This window comes from Gymnogyps californianus, chromosome 2 (genome assembly GCF_018139145.2).
Source record: "Gymnogyps californianus isolate 813 chromosome 2, ASM1813914v2, whole genome shotgun sequence".
NCBI lineage: Eukaryota > Metazoa > Chordata > Aves > Accipitriformes > Cathartidae > Gymnogyps > Gymnogyps californianus.
In genome coordinates, this window is record NC_059472.1 from 22,588,063 (window position 1) to 22,610,062 (window position 22,000).

General features: G+C 36.8%; 1 protein-coding gene across 1 annotated transcript in view; it reads left to right on the forward strand.

Moving 5' to 3' along the window:
• UBR5 (ubiquitin protein ligase E3 component n-recognin 5) overlaps positions 1-22,000 on the forward strand; it is a 91,651-nt gene that overhangs the window by 52,904 nt on the left and 16,747 nt on the right. The window contains exons 17-39 of the mRNA XM_050892776.1: positions 2,364-2,507; positions 2,603-2,714; positions 2,920-3,074; positions 4,008-4,205; positions 5,325-5,535; positions 9,552-9,678; positions 11,172-11,323; positions 11,720-11,815; positions 12,254-12,377; positions 12,707-12,804; positions 13,687-13,835; positions 14,270-14,361; positions 15,317-15,463; positions 15,559-15,677; positions 15,758-15,884; positions 15,985-16,114; positions 16,340-16,500; positions 17,045-17,284; positions 17,502-17,625; positions 18,373-18,484; positions 19,631-19,762; positions 20,665-20,922; positions 21,277-21,545. Coding sequence (XP_050748733.1) covers positions 2,364-2,507; positions 2,603-2,714; positions 2,920-3,074; positions 4,008-4,205; positions 5,325-5,535; positions 9,552-9,678; positions 11,172-11,323; positions 11,720-11,815; positions 12,254-12,377; positions 12,707-12,804; positions 13,687-13,835; positions 14,270-14,361; positions 15,317-15,463; positions 15,559-15,677; positions 15,758-15,884; positions 15,985-16,114; positions 16,340-16,500; positions 17,045-17,284; positions 17,502-17,625; positions 18,373-18,484; positions 19,631-19,762; positions 20,665-20,922; positions 21,277-21,545 — 3,477 coding nt within the window. The remainder of the gene's footprint in view (positions 1-2,363; positions 2,508-2,602; positions 2,715-2,919; positions 3,075-4,007; positions 4,206-5,324; positions 5,536-9,551; positions 9,679-11,171; positions 11,324-11,719; positions 11,816-12,253; positions 12,378-12,706; positions 12,805-13,686; positions 13,836-14,269; positions 14,362-15,316; positions 15,464-15,558; positions 15,678-15,757; positions 15,885-15,984; positions 16,115-16,339; positions 16,501-17,044; positions 17,285-17,501; positions 17,626-18,372; positions 18,485-19,630; positions 19,763-20,664; positions 20,923-21,276; positions 21,546-22,000) is intronic.

The following is a 22,000-nucleotide window of genomic DNA, read 5'->3' on the forward strand; positions in this document are numbered from 1 at the left end:
CTTATTTATGTTGTTTAGTGCCAGCCCATTATACCACATCTCTGCTTTGGAGCTTTCTATGTACAATTGCTATTAAGTGTTTCACTCAAGCTCCAAGTTGCTTGCTACATCAATGGATAGTTTTATTTTCTTTCTGTGTAACAGTCAATAGCTGTTAGTTAGTAGTAACTTTAGTTAAAGAACTGCATTTTAGTTACCCTTTGAAGAGGTGAATTTCTTCTCAACCAAATCTTAATAAACGTATTTTCCAGTTTTTAAAGATACATGATTTTCTTCTTGAACCACAAAATGGGAAAGAAAAAAATATTTGGCATGTGGACTCTGAAAGAGTCACCATAGAGTTCCAGCACTTTAAAAACTGTCAGCATTTCTTTGAAAACATGAAAAGTGATGTAAGTGAAAAGTAATGTAGGTGATAACACTAAGAGCAGCCAGAATGCATGTAGAAGAAAACTTTCAGTTATGGAGATAGGATAAGTTAAATATTTGGGGATTGTGCCTTTTCTTAAGGTGTGATTCTTCCCCCCACCCTCTTGATTATGAATTTGAAACTTCACAAACAAAATTTCATTGGCCCTGCTAGATGCTGACCATTTAGAATCTTCTGTTTTCAGAAGCAGGCCAAATTTACAAAGCTTTTGTAGTAACATTTAGTCATCTAAAAAAAAAATAATTTCTACATGTCAGACTAGAAGCTGTGGTCGAACCATTGGCATGTGATTTCAGGCTTACAAGTTAGTCTGATTACCTTAAAAACATCTAAATGTACCTTGATATTTTTTTGACCAAATCATGATTTTTGTCTAGAGTGTTGTCTTGCGAGTCTTGATAGAAATCTGTCTTTGTATAGTCTAGATCAGAGTTAATGTTTGTGAATCTTTTGACTAGGTCTGAATTTTGAAATTTTTGGGTAGTATTCTTACAGCCATCGGTGATGCTCTACTACTAGAAGTAGGAACTCTGCTACTGGAGTGAAGTTTCAGCATACGGGGAGCAAGTTTTCTGACTCTATCCACAATAATCTTTATTACCAAAAATCTGATAATACTTTCATATTTGTCAATATATCCTTTTCTCTAGCACGCTTGATAGGCTGCACCTAGCTAGAGAAACTGGGAAAAAACATGGAAATGCCTGGATTTTTATTACGTACAATATATTGAAAATTTGAGAGTTGGCTTTTATTGTAAGGGACATTTCAAATAAAGTTGATTACATCTAGATCTTTAATATTGCTTTGTAAGCACTTCCTGTGTAGAAACTATTGAGAAATTAGGGCCTAATCAAGATTGACGGTTGCTTGTATCTAGTTTTGATCAAGACTGAGAGCATACCAAGATCTTATTTCTACTAAAAATTAAAACATTGTCTGTCCTTCCCCTGTCCCCTTCCCTCTTAGCTTTGTTTTCCTTTTGAGAAAATTATGATCTCAACTGGAAACTCAAAGGGCCTTGCTGTTTGGTGATAGCATAAGATGTTTCTATATCAAGGAAGCCTATTTTGACAGTTTTGATTAGATATGCATGGCAGCAACTCTTTAGAGAGGCTTACAGTCTCAGAAATGACTGTGTCAGTGTGGGGTTGGATAACTTCCATTTCCTTGGGGGGCAGAGAAAGACACAGATGCATGAAGTATGTCTGGGTAGACTTGTCTGTATCCTTCAGTTCTAAAGGACTGAGTGGAGAACTTTATCATTGAGTGTAAGGAAGAGGTAATAGACCATAAACCAACACTTCTTTTTTCCACTATGCACAGTCATCTTGAGGAATGAGCACTAAGACTCTGCAACAGAGGCTTTAAAAATTCGTAGATGGGGGGGAGGGGGAAGAGTGATTTCCTGTTTCTTGTAGTACAAGAGCTAATGGACACTTAAAGAAGTAGGAGCTTCAGTGTAGATGTTTTTTGTTGAATTGTGAGCTAATGTTTGGAACTCATTGCCACGAGAATAGTGTTTATTTCCAAAAATGATTGGACAAATTAATAAGAGAAGGGTCTATCCAGGCTATTAATATGAAGTTGTCCTGCTGTTCCCAGTAGGTGGAAGCTGGAAAGATACCAGGAGAGCATCAGTAGGAGCTTCTCAAGTTGGTGTTGGTTCCTGTTGGACATAGGATGTTGAAATGGAGGGACCTTTGATCTGATTCAGGATGCCTATGAAGTCATTAAGAAATCCAAGTTTTTTAAGATTTCATTAATTTTAGCAAAACAACAAGGCTAATGACCAAGAGCTGTAGAATTTTATCACTGATTATTGTGAACTTTTTTCTTTTACTGATAAAGGTCTGGTTTATTTTGAAGCAAATCAACCTAAACAGTTTCTGTTCAAAGCTTTTGGTAAAACTGTAATGTGTTCTGCTTGTAGGTGCTAAAAGTGGATGGTGCTTACGTTGCTGTGAAATTTCCAGGCACCTCCAGTAATGCAAACTGTCAGAGCAGTTCTAATTCAGATCCTGATCCTTCTTCTCTTCTCCAAGACTGTAGGCTGCTCAGAATAGATGAACTGCAGGTATGTCTTTGTGAAACATTGAGAAAACAATCAGTATTTTGAACTGTCAGCACTGTGTGCTTAATTGCATCTTAAAATTTTACATATGTTTTCAGGTCGTAAAAACTGGTGGAACTCCAAAAGTTCCTGACTGTTTTCAAAGGACACCTAAAAAGCTGTGTATTCCTGAAAAAACAGAGATCCTAGCAGTAAACGTAGATTCAAAAGGTAAGTAGGACTTACCACGTAAGATACTCTGTTGGATCCTTTATTACCTGTCTCTCTTCCTAGTGGAAAACAACTACTGTCAAACTAACATAAACACATGTTTCCATTGATATTAGTAATTCTGTAAAAGTGCTTTAGTTAGGAGTTCTTTTACTGGATGCCATCAGTAAAAGGCATTAACATTTTTCTTCATGTATCTTTGAAGGAGTGCATGCTGTTCTGAAAACTGGGAACTGGGTTCGATACTGCATATTTGACCTTGCCACAGGAAAGGCTGAACAGGAAAATAATTTCCCTACTAGCAGCATTGCATTCCTGGGTCAGAATGAGAGAAGTGTTGCTATTTTTACAGCTGGACAGGTTTGTGGTTTTGTATCTCAATCATTTAACCTTACTGCACTTCACTTCCGTCATCTGTGAATGGGATGGTACAGCCTTTTGTAAGGCTTTTCCAAAGACTGACAAAGAAATAGTTCTTCAAACGGGTTATGAAAGACTTGCTGCTACCATTAATATTTTGAAGGCACAAGGGGAATAGCAATCTAACTCACTTAAGCACTTCTAATAATCTCACTCAAATTCTACCTTGAATAAAAAGTAAAAAAGAGGGAAAAAAAACTTGACAGAGTAGTTCCTGTGTTAGTGTAAACTTGTTATCTAGCTACATTTTGGAATTGGGTCAGATGAAAATCCACTCCTGAGAATAAATGGAAATGTTAACAAAAAAAATCTGTATCTGCTACTAAAAATGATATATCGAGGTTTTGTGCAACTCTTTCTACTATCCAATGTTAAGTATCTTATTTTATCTGATGATACAGCTTGATTACACTGTGCAGGCATCCATAAGGAGGGCTGAGAAAAAATACCAAAACCATTTTAGTAAATTCCACAAACCGATATACTTTGCTTACAATAGTTGAAGGAAACATTTTTGGCAAAAGAACTGAATTTGAATGTTTCATTTCAACATATTCAACTTTCTTTGGAGCATTTAAGTAAGCTAAAAGTATAGGTACTATATGTTTCATTGGTAATGTTTTGTAATGAATGTATATCGTAAAGAAGATACTTTTAATAGTATTTACTATGTTAAGCACCTTTCAGGCATTTGAGAAAGAGAATCTGATATCTTATGCTGTGCCACTTGTAATGATAGGAGACAATGGCGTAAATGAGAATTTTAGGTAAACTGTTGTCATTGTTGGCAGTCAAGCAGAACTGGACCTTTTGGGAAGGATAATATTTATAAATTGTGGAGACTTAATGATAAATTTTTTCCCCCAAATGTAGGAATCTCCTATTATTCTTAGAGATGGAAATGGTACAATCTATCCAATGGCAAAAGATTGTATGGGTGGGATACGAGACCCTGACTGGCTTGATCTTCCACCTATTAGTAGTCTTGGAATGGGTGTTCATTCCTTAACAAATCTTCCTGCTAACTCGACCATCAAAAAGAAAGCTGCTATTATCATTATGGCTGTTGAGGTAAAATATTTTCTTTATTGCAGAATATGTGCTTTTTTTCTCTTGCTTTTATAAAGTTATGCTTAAAGGAGCTTCGTGTTTAGATGCCAATTTGTATTTTCACTACTTCAAAGAAACTAATTTCCACAGAAGATTCTCTTACAAACATGAAAGCACAAAAAATTTATGTAGTAAAGTGAAAGATCCATTTTGGGGGTGCGTGGCTTCTGTATCAGGCTTTTAACTAGTAATATTTTTTTAGGCATTACTTTTAAAACTGTTACCTTTTTATGTATACTACCAGTATACAATTTTATTTGTTTTATGGGTGCACAGTTTTTCTGAGAGATCCAACAACTTGTTTTCTTGTGAATGCAATATTTTTTTTCTTTTTTACTTTTTTTTTTAATCTTGTATTTGGACCATACATTAAGAAATTATGAGAGTCAAGCGAAGATTTTTTTCATTTGAATCGCCTGTAGAGTTCTGTACTCATCTGTGGTGCTGTATGAATAGTTCTGCTGTGAATTTATGTATCATACTTGTATAAACCCATCAGTGATTTGGTGCAGTTTAGTTAGATCTGCTGTGTGCTATGCTGCCACCAGGAGGTATTGTGTACCTGTTAGACAGATTGATTTCACAGTGGAGTATTCCATCACTCTGGAAAAGCTTGTTATATATGGGATGAGCCTCCCAGACCTTCAACAGCTTCTGTTTGTTCACTTCTCAGTGTGTATATTGCTTGTTTAAAACAAATATGTAAGAGCTAGTTAATGTAGACCCCTTAGTTTTTCAGTTGTACCACTTTTCCCATGTTACATGTAGCCATGAAATAGAAGTAAGCTGTCTTAAGAACCCAGCTATGAAGCCAAAGGCATACTTTTGTGAGCCTGATAGTTTCTGCTGCTTAAGCCTCTCTTTTCCTTTAACTTGTCTGTGCCTGAATGCATGCTGTTTTCTGTTAACAGTGCTATAATTGAGATGATGCGTATTCTCAACAGTTGCTGCACTGACTTCCAGCCAATGTCCTAGATTTATAGAGCTTTCTATTAATTTCAAAAACAAAACTAAAAGTACTTAGGAAACTTGTATGTCTGCCTTTTAAATTGTTAAAATATTTTATTCTTTTGAGTACAGAAGCAAACTTTAATGCAGCACATTCTCCGATGTGACTATGAGGCTTGCAGACAATACCTGATGAATCTTGAACAAGCAGTTGTCTTGGATCAGAATCCACAAATGCTGCAGACGTTCCTTGGCCATAGATGTGACGGAAACCGCAATATTCTTCACGCTTGTGTGTCTGTATGCTTTCCAACCAGCAACAAAGAAACAAAAGAGGAAGAGGGTGAGCTCAACGATATCATGAAAATACTTTGAAAATAAACTTTTAATGCATTTTCAAAAACATTTGAAATAAAAGCTGCATTCTTCGTATATGGGTATCTTAAAATTTAGCACCTAAAATGTGTCCTAAGCTTTTCGAAGGTGCTGAGACAACATTTTTATTACTCTCATAAGGATTTATAAGAATTCAATAGTTAAGAATACTAAGCTGTTTTTATTGACTGTAGAAGACAAACTTTTCACATACACATGTTAATTTTAGATGAAAACAAGTATTTTTCCACCTTTATATTACTAGTATCCCATTATATCACTAGTAAACTTTTAAGAGAAATGGTATTTAATATTTTTCAAGTGTTATAGTATATGTTAACATCTCCAATAAGCAATGCTACTTGCAGTTGACGTGTTAAGAAATGTGAAAGAATGACCTTCTGTTAATGCCAGTTACTGACACTATTTAAAAATGTCTATTAAATACTGTTATGTAAAAAGTATGTTAACAGAACAAGGTTGCTAAGTCAAGCACTCAAAAATTAGGAAATGCCAGAATTAAGTTTACCCCTGTGCTATACATGGGTATGCATTGTGAAATGGTCTTTAATTACACCGTCATACTATTTTTTCCACAGGACTACCTCATTCAGTGCACAAGATGGACGGTGCTCACCGAATGGGTAGCTATTCAATATTTCTTTTTATCCTCATCATTCAGTGTGTGGCCCCATTCCTTACTTATTGCACACCATACAAACCCTGCATTGAATAATGAATGAACTTCCTTGTGGGACTTTTGTATGGTGCTGTCATTGAATTTTAGTCATTTATAGACCTTAATTGTTCCTCATATCCCTATTTATAAAATGGGGGTAATGCTGCAGCTTTCTCATCTCTTGAAGGTATTATAGCTTGAGGTTTTTCTGTATTCAAAGCTATTAACTAATTTTGAGGGTTCTGTTTGAGAAGCCTAGGGCCTGATCTCATTTTTTTGAGTAGGTGTTATTTCAAAACACTTTATTCTAGAGCTGGATTTAATAGTAGTTTTAGTTGTTCTGTGAATGTTAATTATTTCTGTGAGTCAGGCACCTTTTAGGTGTCCAGAAATGAGTAAAATGTATCACAATCATCTGTAAAAACTTGTTTCACGAAGTTCTGTGTGCTGTTAGATGTGGCAGAAATAGGTTCCAGTTCTGCAAAGTGATGTTCAGTGGCATTAAACACAAGACAATGCTTCCCCCTCTCCTTGCCAAGCTGTTGCTGCCTTACTACACACCTTCCAAATGTTGCAGCAAACAAGGCATAAACAGCTTGCTCATTGTACAACCCTTCATCTTTAGTGTGTCGTCCATCCTGTGCACTGATTGAGGCAGGGGTCGGGGGGGGGGAACAAAAAAAAACCCAAACCAAAAAACCAAGCCAAAACAAACAAACAAAATCCAACTGTGTAACTGAAGATTGTTTTACTATAAGCACACAAGGAAGCTGAAATAAGGATGCATGGGCAAACTTAATCTGACTTTTCCTAATTTGAGTGCTTGTCTTTGCAACCTTGACATTTTTTCAGTAACTTCATTTGGATGTAATTTAACTTTCTGAAAAATGAAAAATGTGAACCTGGTAGACTTTTAACACCCCTCTGCCTCTCTCTTTCCCCTCACAAAAATTGTCTTAAAAGGGGATTCATATCTTTAGATTCAAATCACATTCACCTTCCGCTGTAACTGTTAGCGATGGCTGTTAGGACTAGCTTATTTTCTGTGCATCATCTGGAGGGCAGTGGTGACAAATGTTACTGTCTGTAAGTTATACGGCCATCTGTTAAACTGTAAAAGTTGTTTGATTTAGGAGTAAAGGCTTCAGTTCCAGACTCCAGATATGATGTTCCTTAACAATTACAGAACATACTGCCCCTTCCCAGCTAGTACCTGTCTGAGATCCTTTACTCTTCTTCATATAGGTTCCTCCTTAAGTGCCAGAAGGGCAATACGGAGGGCAGAGATAAGCTCTTTTTGTTCTCAGACCTTGTGCCTAGTTTTGCCATAGCTCCTGCAGCGTTGGATAAATGAATTGCAGGAAAAGTGGCCCCAGACCTGCTAAGCTAAGCTGGGGGAAGGCTGCTGTGTTTCTCTGTGATTTGGTATCTCCTCAGTCTCGCCAATAGAAAGGATCTTGGAAAAGACGTGTCCAAAAGAAACATCCAAAGCATGTGAAATCATTAAAGTGTTATGATACTAAATTTCAGATAACTTTACTGAACACCTACAAACTGAGTTTTTTTCTAGAGAATTGGGACAGATTTCATTAGACAACGGAACAGCATATTACCCTTAGAGCCAGGGCAGTTACAATTGATGGGTCTCCAAAAATGAATACTAACTTTATAAGTGGAACAGCGAAAATTCAGTTACGGTTTACTGTGGGACCAAGGATAGGTGAAATCTCTCTGTTGCAGAGAACGGTTGTATTGCTTTGTATTGCTTGAGGGATCACTCTCAAGAGCTGTGACCCCCTGTGTGAGGGGTCCAGAAGTACTATGTGATGGCATATGAGTTAAGAGAACTAGTGGATCTTAGAAAGGAGTACAGCACAAAATACAATGACAATTCATTTACAACTGCAGGTCAACTAGTATAGAACTAGGGGCACAAGAGTTAACTCTGCTAAGTGCTTGATAGTCATCTGCTGTGGGTAGTGGGTGATTTTTGTCTAAGAAGCCTGCACATGCTTGAGAACAAGCAAAACCTAAGATCTTTGCTATTTCAGGTAGTGATGAGTAGAAAGATCTAAAGAATAAACATACTATAAAAGCTGACAAACATCATCAAATTACCTTATTCTATGAACTCGAAGTTAAAGGTATTAATAGTACATTCTTGTTTAAAAAAAAGAAAAAAAAAGAAAAAAAGGGGAATTATGCAGGTCTTAGTACTGTCAGTGGAGAAAATATACGTGCAGAGGATGGTGACTGTCAGTTTGAAAGGCCTTTAAATGGAAAGTGAGCCCTAGCCATAGCAACTTTGAGACACGTCCTGAAAGAACGATCAGAGTCACTTTAAGGAAGTTTTTTTTCTTTTTTCAGAAGTATACCTTTTCCTTCTAGTTTGTACCAAAAATTGTCTTTCACTGTGTTGAAAGGAAAATTGTCCCTCTTCTGGCCTGCGTCATGCTGAAAGTGGCTTCTTTTTCTGTTCTTTCTGGATCCATGGCTGTAGTGATTCATAATTTGCTATGTAGAGGCTATGCGATCTTTTATTGTCAGTAGCTCCTAAAGAAGCAATACTGTGTGCAAACCTTGTACAGCTAACTTTACTGCTTTATCTGTGTATTTATCTTGCAGATAAATAAATGTAGATTAGGTCTTTGATTCAGGTGGCTGCTTCAAGTTGTACTGTAACTGTACAACTAGGCAATTTTTTATAGTCTGTATAGTACTTGGCACAATTTGGTCCTCGTTATGACTAGGACCTTTAGGTGTTATGGTGCTTAGGGTTTTAGCAGAAATGCTCGTTCTTTCTGATGTAAACTGATTGTGCTACCTTCTTATAACAGTTAGTTTTCCTAAGCATGCTCATAAGTAGAGTGTGTAGCTTACAAGCCCACAACTTTGCATTGTTGTTCAGAGCTGCTCATTGTGAAGTGTGGTGGGTTTTTTTTGTGGTGTTCTGAGTTTTTTTTGGTTGTCGTTACTTTTGAAGCCTTGACTCAGCAAGTGTCTGGAATCAGCTATGTGATAGGTCCTTGTCTCTTGACAATACTGAAAACTGAAAGCTTGTTCTGGAATTTGGGTGCCTTGAATTTCCTTCCTTGATGGCCTTTTAGAAACCAAACCCAGTCAGAATCATGGTTAAGCTCATCCAGAATAAAAATTTGTATGTGAACCTACTCTGTCACTCTAAATCTTAAAAAAAAAAAAATGCAGGGAACATTTTATGATTAGTGACATTTCATACTTTATACTCCTTCCTTATAATTTTCCCAAGTGAAATTTTGGCACTAACACTTTTCTTAATTTTTCAGAAGCAGAGCGCTCTGAAAGGAATACATTTGCTGAAAGGCTCTCGGCTGTGGAAGCTATTGCAAATGCAATCTCCGTTGTGTCAAGTAATGGTCCAGGAAATCGGGCAGGATCATCAAGCAGCAGAAGGTAAACTGACTAACACTTTCTTCTTGTTTTCTGCATGCTAATTTCTGTATTAATTACCAATCTCTTATTAATTCTTTCCTTCAGTCTAGTTTAAGAGTGGGCTCTATTGCTAGTTTAAAGTCAGATTTCACTTCTTCAAGCAACAAACTAGAGCTCTAGTAGTTTTTTTGAAGCCTTTTCTGGTGTGAAAACTAATGGTGGGATATTTCTAAACCGATTCTGTTTTCTGGGGTTGGGGCATTGTTTCCTCAGTTGTAAAGTGGAAATGCTCCTCCTTGTGGGGAAAGGGGATTTGAGGGTAAGCTCTAGTGTTCTTTACCAAGGAGAATCAAATATCGCGGAAGTACTATAATAGCGCCCAGGCTTGTTCTTCTAAGAGAATTTCTGAGGGAGGTGGTCACTTAGATAAATAATACTGAGATCAACATAACACCAGTGGGGAAGAAGTTAAGTTGATTCTTTTTATCCTAAGCAATCATTGTTATAGTGGGAGTCCTTTGTATCAAGGTGGCTCTAAAGGATAGGTTTCTGACCCTGACAGAATCCTAATTTCTGATGACATTTATGGTCTTCCTCCTTCCATGATGGTAACTGAGTGGTGCTCACATCAAGGGAATTTGATGGTATCTGTACTGAGTTCTAGTCAGTTCAGAGTGCTCTGGATGAGAGCATAGTACAATTTTTTTACTTCGCTCTGTAGTCAAAGCAATTGACATGAAATGATGTCTTTATCCTTCCCAAGCTACAGTCCTCATCACCGTGATCTTTTTGATACGGGAGACAAGGGTAAGGGTTGAAGCTTCCCTCCCACATTCTGTAGGAGACATTACTCTTAAGAGGAAGTGCATTTAAAAAAAAAACAAACCAAAACCACCTCTATGTTTGTACCTCTTTGTATCACACTAGGTTCTTTGGCTTCTACCTTATTCCTGCCACCTTTCGCTCTAGTAAGATGATACAGAATTTCTTGAAATTGTTTACTCCCTGTCCTCAGTAAAGTAGTACTTTCATGTTAAATAACTTCAAACAAATAACTTCTTTCAAAAAAATTTTTTTCAAGCCCCATTTTTACTCTTTCATTAACCTCTTCTTGCAGTTAGATTTTAAAAAGCAGCAGCAACAAGAGCAAATCCTTGCACAAGCTTAACACCCCTGGCAATGAGTTTGGAGTAAAAGGAATGTCAAATACTGGTAATAATGCCCATCAGCTGGTGCTCCATGCAAGAGGCAGTGCTGTGGTGACTAGGGATGCGTTCTGGGCTCAATCTGTCTTGATATGTTGCTGGCTGGCTCTTCTTCCAAGGCCATTATATTCTGTTGCAACAAAATGGAATACAGGAATGAAAAATACCTCTTTGCTCATTCTTCTTTATGCTGAAGAAAAATGGAGATAAGAAGAGTTTGGTTTCCTTTTTGAGTGTGAAATTCTGCTTTAAAATGTTATAATTATAAATGAAAATGAGATAGTATTTTTACCTTGGTTTTGTATTCAGTTTGAGATTAAGAGAAATGATGAGAAGATCCTTGAGAGCTGCTGGATTGGGCAGACATGAAGCTGGTGCTTCATCAAGTGATCACCAGGACCCGGTTTCTCCACCAATAGCTCCTCCTAGCTGGGTTCCAGATCCTCCTGCAATGGATCCGGGTAAGTCTGCTCATGTATCACGTTAGACTGTAGAATGAGAGATGTAATAAAGGAACCGATGACTTTTAAGGTGAATCACTTAGATTTCAGCGTGAGACTAAAATACCTAATGTCATTGAGGTAGCAAGAGGCCATGAGGTAGCTTTAAGAGTTTACTGAAGACTTAACAGCTGTTTTTAAATCCAGTATGTGTCTTTCTAACGCTGGTGTCAAACTTCTGTGAAGTGTGTTTTGTAATATTGAGTTACATTAATAATCTAGGAATGTGGCTGTTTGTAGGAAAGAGTACCAATTAAATGCAGAAAACCTGCAGTGTGTTAGACATTGCAGAAAGAGCATGTTGTTAGGGATGTTTTTATGTATTGATATACATCCTGCTGTTCTGTTTACTGAAAGATGGTGACATTGATTTTATCCTGGCCCCCGCTGTGGGATCTCTTACCACAGCAGCGACTGGCACCAGCCAAGGACCTAGCACCTCCACGATACCAGGTGAGGACATACTGCTTATCTGATTATGCTTTAGAAGGCAAATGATCTCAAAAGCTGTCTTTGCTTGCACAGATTTTCTGCATATGAAAATGCCTCTTATCAGATGAAGATTGGATTGAAGCAGAATTTCACAAGTGTGCAGAAAGTAAATGAAGCACCATGCTGTGTTTTATGTAAAAATTATTTTTACCTGGGGAATGACAAATATGTAAAAATATGGTAATCAGTATGAAATTGGCATTACTGTCTGTATTTCGGAATGTAATTTGGAACTGAAATTCACAGTACTTCAGTGAAATGTTGATGAAACTGGCAAACCACTGAATAGTCAAGCTACTGATTAATCATGCCAGTGAAACATTGAATTATTTGCTTTTAATAGGTAATCATTTTTTGAGGAAAAACTGTTTCTCTGCAATTTTTTTTTTCTCATTACAGGTCCTTCTACTGAACCATCTGTAGTGGAATCGAAGGATCGGAAGGCAAATGCTCATTTCATACTGAAATTACTGTGTGATAGTGTTGTTTTACAACCTTATCTTCGAGAATTGCTGTCAGCTAAGTAAGGATTTTTGTATGAATTCTCATTGTCCTTTGTAATGTTATGTCACCTGAAATTTATTACATAGAAGCCTTTTAAAAAAGGTTATTTAAAGGCACATTAGTTAAAATGGAAAATGTTAGAATATTGGCTCTATCTGTGTCCTGCCATCTCTTAAAATGAGGTCCATTTCACAGAAGTAAAACAAATAAAAAAGTGCTTAGTCACTCCATGGTTTTTCTGTTTGCACAAGATTAGCAGTGCTGAGTTTTCATGTATTTGTTTCCTATCTCTCCTGTTACAACAAAAAATTTCAGTGTGTTTTAACTTGTCTGTTGTATTTTCCCTAGGGATGCAAGAGGCATGACACCATTTATGTCGGCAGTTAGCGGCCGGGCATATCCTGCTGCAATTACAATTCTAGAAACTGCACAGAAAATTGCTAAAGGTACACCAGTTTCAGTAATTATTAGCGTGTGGTTTCCTTCTAAAGTTTGGCATGTGTGCAGATTCATTATTAACAGTGCTTTTTTTTGTGTGAAGTTGCGTGTGCTTGAGCAACTGCTGATGGTGGTAAACAGTTCTTTCCAAAACACTGTATATTGCTGCGTGTTTTGGAAATCTTGCTATTACGGAGTATCTTCCTCCTTTGTAGTGCATATATTACGATAGATTTTAATGAATATTACTGCTTTTGTGTTCTTTATAGTCTTTTCAGCATTTCATTGCTTTACAAACATCAGTGGATTAAGGTGCTATTTTTCAGTAGCACAAAGGTGTCACCTGGAACTTCTTTGTTTGAACTGGAAAAACCCGATATGATAAAGCAGTATGCCAAGCTAGATCCTGTTCCTGAAAAGACTTCTGTACAAACACATGTTTTGTGACTCTCTTTCAATGTTGGTATTCAATTGTTTAAGAGAAATATGTGAAGTTGAACTTGAGGAGAAACTTAAGTAAATTAGAACTGTGGTGTGACAAGGTCTATAGGACTGTGTGCATTCCCAATAAGAATATTGCCCATAATTTATTTTTTAATCATTCAAAATGGTGATCCACTGAATTGATTAGAGTATCAGTGAATTTAAAACTGGAGAAGAGTTGGTGGTTGTATTTTTCAGTCAGGAATTTGCAGCAGCTTCTATAAGAAATACCTGTAATGTGACAAGCAGAAAGCTTTCTCAAAAAACTGTGACAGAGACTTTTTTCAGACTTCTAATTCTGTATCGGATTTTGTAATGGCAAATGTCTGTCAAGTATGGGTTCTGTTGGTGGGTTTTTGTTATTTTTTGGGGTTGTTTTTAACACTGGTATTCTATTGTTCTTTTAGCTGAAGGAACTTCCAGTGAAAAAGATGATGATGTGTTTATGGGAATGGTTTGTCCTTCTGGTACAAATCCAGATGACTCTCCTTTGTATGTTTTGTGTTGTAACGATACATGCAGTTTTACGTGGACTGGTGCAGAACATATTAACCAAGTAAGGCGCTTTTTTTTTTTTTTTAAGTGAATAGGGGTGTGTTTCAACTATGTATTGTGTTAGTCTACTAATCTAATTTTTAAATTATTAAAGTTGCATTGTTTTAATTACTGTAACTTTTAAGTCTGGTATAGCTATTGCCTCCCCTAATTGCTTTGTACTCTCAAAGCTGGCTGTGTTGGTCAGAATATGGCTGTTTATGGGTGTGGCTTTTCCCCTCTGGCTAGCTTTGGCAAAAATTTTGATGGAAACAGCTCCTTGAAAACACTGAATATTTCAACTAACAACAAAGTTTCACTTTCTAGAATTGACTTACTTCTAAGTGAAGGCATCAGTTTGAACAAGTGCAATTTTATTGTAACCTGAAATGCTGTGAGATTGCAAGCATTGTAGGGAGAAAACTATGCATAATATTTTTGGTAAATTTTTTTTAGGATATATTTGAATGCCGAACATGTGGCCTATTGGAATCTCTTTGTTGTTGCACAGAATGTGCAAGGGTCTGTCACAAAGGACATGACTGCAAGTAAGTATTGTGTTCTGTTTCTTATAATTAAATTAATATTTTATGTTTTCGTTTGTTTACTGATAGTTAATAGTTTCTTTCCTTGGTTGAAGTGTTCAGATGATAGAGAACAGAAGATTAATAAAATATTTAAAATACCTTCTTTTCCTTCTCCTCTGTAAGATTTATTTTATGAGTCAGAATTGAAAGAGTAACCGGAAGCAGTCTTGTACTTTTCACTTTGTAGAATTTAGAGTAAACGAGTAATTCTAACACCCTCAAAGTGCTTAATATCTAAGAATAATATATCTAAATAATACCATGTTTTCATTTTGAGTGCCTCCAGGAGTTTTCTGAAGCCAGTGAATCCTGATCACAGATCATTCTTGTAAACTTTCAGAAAAAAGTGTAGCATATTAATCTCTTAAGATCATCTGTAATAAAGGGAAAAGAGAGCAAGCAGTCAAATGAACAGTCAAGAAGTCTCTGATCAAGCTGGCCAAAGCTTTGAAGCTGCAGATGTTTTGTGCCACTGTTACAGGGTGTAAATGTTACAGCATTAATTTCCTAGCTATAGTAAGCTAACAGATACAATTATAAAGATATTCTCAGCATTGTAACAATTACTGAGATTTTACTGCGTGTCATGAGGATTTCCAGCTTAACTTTCTTGGCTGGAGGCTATTTTGGGGAAGAATAAATGGTCTTGGATGAGTTTTACTAAGGCACTATGAAAAGCTCTATAGTGAAACTGCCCTCTTAAAATGAGCATAGGAAACAAGAATAGCAAATGTCGAGTTTGCCACGTATAAACTCTGCATTTGTCTTTTAAGCTAGGTTTTAGCATCTTGCTACTGTAATAAACAAACAACTCTAGCAGGAATCTTAATGTGTACGCTAACACCCTCAGCCTGTGTAGAAAATACTTGGTATATTACTGAACAGTGTTACAGCTCACCTTTTCTGTTTCTTGTAGGCTCAAACGAACATCTCCAACAGCCTACTGTGATTGCTGGGAAAAGTGCAAGTGTAAAACGCTAATTGCTGGACAAAAGTCTGCTCGCCTTGATCTCCTTTACCGTCTGCTTACCACCACAAATCTTGTTACCATGCCGAATAGCAGGCAAGTTCATATTTGCAGTGACTCGGACAGAATAATTTTTATTATTTTTAAATATGTGGTACATCATATCTCCACTAATCAATTTTTCATTACAGGGGAGAACATCTGCTGCTGTTTTTAGTACAGACAGTTGCCAGGCAAACTGTGGAACACTGCCAGTACAGACCACCTAGAATTAGGGAAGATCGTAATCGTAAAACTGCAAATCCTGAAGGTAAGAGCTGTTTCAGTGAAATAAATGGCAAATTCCATATTTCAGTACCTCTTTCTTATATTGCTTTTTTGTCTCTTTAGATTCTGATATGCCTGATCATGATTTAGAACCTCCCCGTTTTGCCCAGCTTGCTTTGGAACGTGTTTTGCAGGACTGGAATGCACTGAAGTCCATGATCATGTTTGGCTCCCAGGAAAATAAAGACCCGTGTGTATTTACACATAGTTGTCAATGTAAAGTTTGATCTGATATTTGAGATCTGCTGACTTATATAAAATTTATTTCCTTTCTTTTTGTTTTTTCCAAGTCTTAGTGCAAGCAGTAGGATAGGTCATCTTCTGCCTGAAGAACAAGTTTACCTTAATCAGCAGAGTGGAACTATTCGCTTGGACTGTTTCACGCACTGCCTTATTGTCAAGTGTACAGCAGATATTTTGGTAAATGCTCTTAGCCATGTTTTACATAGATTTTCTGAATAATATGATATTATAGTGTATCTCAGGTGATATGCTTGGAGACTAATTTGAAAATAACTTCAAGTTAGTGGTGTTTTTGTGAATTTATACTGTTATGACTGTGGTCTCCCTTTGAATCTTAATGTGTCTTGTTTCATGCTTCTAAATTACACGCCATTATTGGGTTGTAATGACCTGTTTCTACAGCTCTTAGATACTTTGCTGGGTACTCTGGTAAAGGAATTACAAAACAAGTATACGCCAGGACGCAGAGAAGAAGCTATTGCAGTTACAATGAGATTCCTGCGTTCTGTGGCAAGAGTGTTTGTCATTCTTAGTGTGGAAATGGCTTCCTCCAAAAAGAAAAAGTAAGTGGTGAGAGATGTGTGTTGTTTGTGGTGTTTTGGGTTTTTTTAATTTAAATATTTATTCTCCTATTAAGTGAGTTGATACAAATCAACAATAGGCAGAAACATCTGAATTAATTTGCGGTCTGTAGGCAGCATTGTGTGGAAAGGTGCAAACCTCAAGACTGCACAGTAGCTGCTGGTATGTCGTGTAGCTTTTTAATACAATGCTTATTAAACTTACATGTTCATACTGAACCTTTCTGTTTAAAATGTTAGGATTTTTGGAAGTAGGGTTTTTTAACATGTTAAAATTACAATCTATGGTTGTTTGTCAGTAATAGATTTAGATATCCAGCCTTAGTCTGGAATTATTGAATGATAAATGTTTTTAACTGACTTGAGTAACTGTGCGTATTATTACTATACACACGAATGTATGTATCTGTTAAAGTAATTGTCTTGACTTTTTGAAAAAAAAAAAAAAATTTGATAGCGCCATAAAGTTTTTTGAAAAAAAAAAAGACATATTTGACCTTTATTTTTCCATATTTTTTTTCCCTAGCAATTTTATTCCACAGCCAATTGGCAAATGTAAACGTGTGTTCCAGGCATTATTGCCCTATGCTGTTGAAGAGTTGTGCAACGTAGCAGAATCTCTAATTATTCCAGTCAGGATGGGAATTGCTCGTCCTACAGCACCCTTTACTCTTGCTAGCACTAGTATAGATGCCATGCAGGGAAGTGAAGAACTATTTTCTGTGGAGCCTCTGCCACCCAGACCATCATCTGACCAGTCTAGCAGGTAAAATTTCCTAAAGCTCACTATTTGTTCTTTTCAAAAACTTGTTAAAGGTGGTTTTATTTTGGGGTTTTGTTAGCTTCTTATTCTGGCTAAGCATTTTGGAAGTACTCTCTTACTGACAGATTTCTACAGTAATTTAGGTTCATAGTGACATCCAGAGGTCCAAATCTACTTTTTTGGGTTTGTTTGTTTGTTTGTTTGTTTGTTTTTTTAAAAGTTCTAGTCAGTCTCAGTCATCCTACATCATAAGGAATCCTCAGCAAAGACGAATCAGTCAGTCACAACCAGTTCGTGGCAGGGATGAAGAACAAGATGATATCGTTTCAGCAGATGTGGAAGAGGTCAGTTTTCTTTTTTTTGTTTTGTTTTGGGTTTTTTTTTTCTTCTCAGTATGGCACCTAATGCATTAGCACATACTTTAACATCTGAACCAGAAATCCATGCATCAAGACCTCCGATTTGCAAAAGATATTGAGTAGTACTTCATGAAGTCCTACCATGCCATAAGCATTTTAACAGAGCTTTGTAATCGTTGTTTTGTATTCAGCAATATTTAGTCATTTCAGAGTATACTAAGTGCCTTGCATTTGACAGAGTTACAGTATGATTTAGAATACTAATACATACATCTGTCATTTCCTTTATATATAAACTTACGCTGTATTATAACTCCCTGCTAAAAAAGTTTTTAAGTCTTTCAGCACATGGTTGCTATTACATAGGTTCTATTAGAGAACCAGAGGGTCTTTTACCAGGATGGTAGGTCTTCAATATTTAGAAACTAATTCTAGGTTTTTTAGTCAGTTTTACCCTTTCAGCATTAAAATCTAATGTCCAAGGCTGTGTTTTATTTGTGGGCCTGATTTTTTTTTCCACAACACTGTGGACTGTACAACCATGTACAACTACTGTGGCTGTAAGTTCATTTTCTGTTCATGTCAATTCAATTGTGAGGTCATCTTTCTTACATGTGGGGGTTTTTTTGTTTCTTAGTTTTTAAATCAAATTTTGCACTGATTTTTTGACAATACGTAGATTATCTCTGATACGGAAAATATTCTAGCGTAAAATTACAATGCTCTTTCCAGGTTGAGGTGGTTGAGGGGGTAGCTGGTGAAGAAGACCATCATGATGAACAGGAAGAACATGGTGAAGAAAATGCTGAAGCAGAAGGACAGCATGACGAGCATGATGAAGATGGTACGTATAATGTACATCATGCACGTTACTGCTTGGATGAGCAAACTGTGCATCAAATACAAAAGGCATCTTTGGAGTCACCAATTATAATGATTTGGGAGACTTGCGTGAGTAGAGAGAATCCAAGGGTTTCAGACTACGCGTCTTACAAAAGGAGATGAGTAAAATTATGGATAACTCGTAGTAGGCAGATATGTGAACATTTCTATTTTTCTCTTTCTGCACAAGGAGAAAATTTGAAGGTACCAATGGATTAAAAAACCACCCCAAATATTATTATATGCTTAGTTAACAATATCTATTTTGCCTTTTGTATTTGCTACTGTAAAATGTTGTTGACATAAACTACTTGAAGGACTGAAAAAGTAGCCTAGCTCTTGTATGGCTAATGATAGAATAGTGGTTATGGTAGATGTGTTCTCAAAAGGGATCTGAATCATGGTGAGCTAGTTTTCAAACCAATCACAAAATATTAAATTATGGTTCAATATTTTGTAGACAAAATTAATCCATTATGTGTGAAAATTCTTGCCATTAATATGACTTGTCTTGTATTAGTTAGTTTGGGATTAGATGGCCCAAAGCTATGACTGAAAAAAAAAATTATCATCATCTTTCTGACTGTGCCTTGTGTTTCCAGTCAACCCGTTTACAGTACAGGAAATTTGTTTATTCACTTGCTGAGTATTCAGAACATCTAATTCTCAAAACTTAAACTTGAATAGAACCTGTATTTTTTAATTAGATTTTTTTTTTTTAAAAGTTTTCAGGTATTCCTTAGAGATTCATTTGAAATAGCATATGGTTAATTGTCCTAATCCATGTGCATGAAAAGTTGTGGAGTCTTTTGGCTTGAGTGACTAATTCTGAATCCTTAAAGCCTTAATTTTCAGTGTGTGTGTTGAATGTATATGTGCAGTACAGAGTGAGAGGGCCAGGGGTTGCTAATGTCTGGAAAATAAGAAAATATGCTCCAAGTATTGCTGCATGTTTGCACTGCTTTTATGACCTCTCCCTGCATATCCATTAACTTCTGCTATAGTAAGAGGCTCTGGGTTTTGTTTAATGTGTCTTATATGAGTCACTACAGTCATTCTATTTTTTTCTCATTCTGAACATGAGATGTTTTGTATATTGTTTTTATAGGTAGTGATATGGAGTTGGATTTGCTAGCTGCTGCTGAAACAGAAAGTGACAGTGAGAGTAACCACAGTAATCAGGACAATGCTAGTGGGCGCAGAAGTGTTGTCACTGCAGCTACTGCTGGGTCAGAAGCAGGTATGCCATGTCATCTTGTGTTTAATCTAGTTGTTTAAATTTAGGTATTAGGATTAAGTTGTACAGGAAAAAGAAATGTGTTAGTGATTGAATATGGCTTTAACAAGGGCAGAACTGGCTTCACCTAAAAAATGTTATTCTTTGCCTTTGGATCTGGACTGCATCCAGCACTCAAGAGGTATACTGGAGAAATTACTTACTTCACAGCTGGATTGGACAGACTGAGAATTACGTGGTTATGACATTTCAACAAATACCTTTCCCTTGTAATCTTTTTTTCCCTTTCTTTATTTTTTTCTCTTCACCCAGCTTCTTCCCTTCCACCTCCACCTTCCCCACGTTTCCTGTTTTTCCTTTGCTTTTGCTTTGCCGGTAATTGTAAGGTACTATGCAGGCTTGCATATGCGCTAAGATGTGGCCTATCTTTTTTGCTCTTATGGAGCTTCTGCATGTGTTAGCCAGAGATTACCTTGCACCCTTGTGAAGTGAAATGAAATGTTTTCACTCATTTTTAGCGTAGAAGTTAGATATGGTTTAAAACAAAACACAAAACCTGACCAATCATTTTAAGACTTTTTGAAAGCAACTGCTCTACTGTCCAGTTTGGAAGCATAATCTTTAGAATTCATTGCCTGGGGGCAGAATCAGTGTAGAATTTTTAAATCAAATTACTTCTTAACTTATCTTTTGAAATGTAAGTAATCTTGCTGCTTTTTCATGAAACCTATGGAAAATTAGCAGTATGTTATAATTTATTAAAGATTTTCAGTAGTGGTACTCGAGCCTTTTTAGTACGTTTGGTTTCTTCTCATGGAAAAAGTTTACAACGCTGACATGATACACGTATACGTGCACAGATGTGCAGTTGTCAGTTACTGTTTATTGCTGCTTTTCCTCAACAGGAGCTAGCAGTGTTCCAGCATTTTTTTCTGAAGATGACTCTCAATCAAATGATTCCAGTGACTCTGATAGCAGCAGCAGTCAGAGTGATGACATAGAGCAGGAGACCTTCATGCTTGATGAGCCTCTGGAACGAACCACAAATAGCTCACATGCCAATGGTGCTGCCCAGGCTCCCCGTTCCATGCAGTGGGCTGTACGTAATACCCAAAACCAGAGGACTACTAGCACTGCTCCTTCTAGTACGTCAGCCCCAGCAGGCAAGTCTGAGTAAAATGCATGCATGAATGTCAGTTAACTCTGGCTTTGTTCTTTCCTCTGTTTTTGTTTGTTCTCTTAAGGATGAGATCTTATCTATTTGTCTTAGAAGGACAGCGCTGACCTATCTTGACTGTTCCAGTTCTGGGTTTGAATTTAAAAAAAAGAAGGATCTGTTGTAGTTCTTAAGATATGAGTATGCTTACTGTAGCTAGTAATTTTTTGCTAGTCACAGTTGTGATGTCAGTAATATTTACAAGTTTATTTCTAGAAATGTTCATTATATCAGTCAATACAGAAGATACGTAGCAAAAGTTAAATAAATTCATTAATGTCATACCTTCTTTTATGTTTAGCAAGTTCAGCAGGCTTGATTTACATTGATCCATCAAACCTACGTCGGAGCGGTACCATCAGTACGAGTGCTGCAGCAGCCGCTGCAGCACTTGAAGCCAGCAATGCAAGCAGCTATTTAACATCTGCAAGCAGTTTAGCAAGAGCATACAGTATTGTGATACGGCAGATATCTGATCTGATGGGTCTGATTCCCAAGTACAATCATTTAGTGTACTCCCAGATCCCAGCTGCAGTGAAGCTGACTTATCAAGATGCAGTTAACTTGCAGGTAAGAACATCCAAATCTCTGTAGAGAAACGTAATTTCAATACAGTTGGGTTTTTTAGGTAAAATCATAGAATTGTTGAGGTTGAAGGTGACCTCTGAAGATTGTTTAGTCTAAATTGCCTGCAGGGTCAACAGGAGAAGGCTGCTCAGGACTGTGTCCAGTTAGGTTTTGAATATTTCCAAGGATGGAGACTCCACAACTGCTCTGGGCAACCTATTAAGTGTTTGACAACTCTCATAGTAAAAAAGTTTTTTCTTGAGTTTAAATGGACTTTCCAAGTATTTCAGTTGGTACCTGTTGCCTCTTGTCCATTCACTGGATATCACTGAGAAGAGCCTGGCTCTATATACTTTATACCTTTTTATCAGGTATTTATACAAACTGATAAGATCCTCTTGAGTCTAAACTGTCCCAGCTCTCTCAGCCTCTCCTCATATGAGAGATAGTGTAGGCTG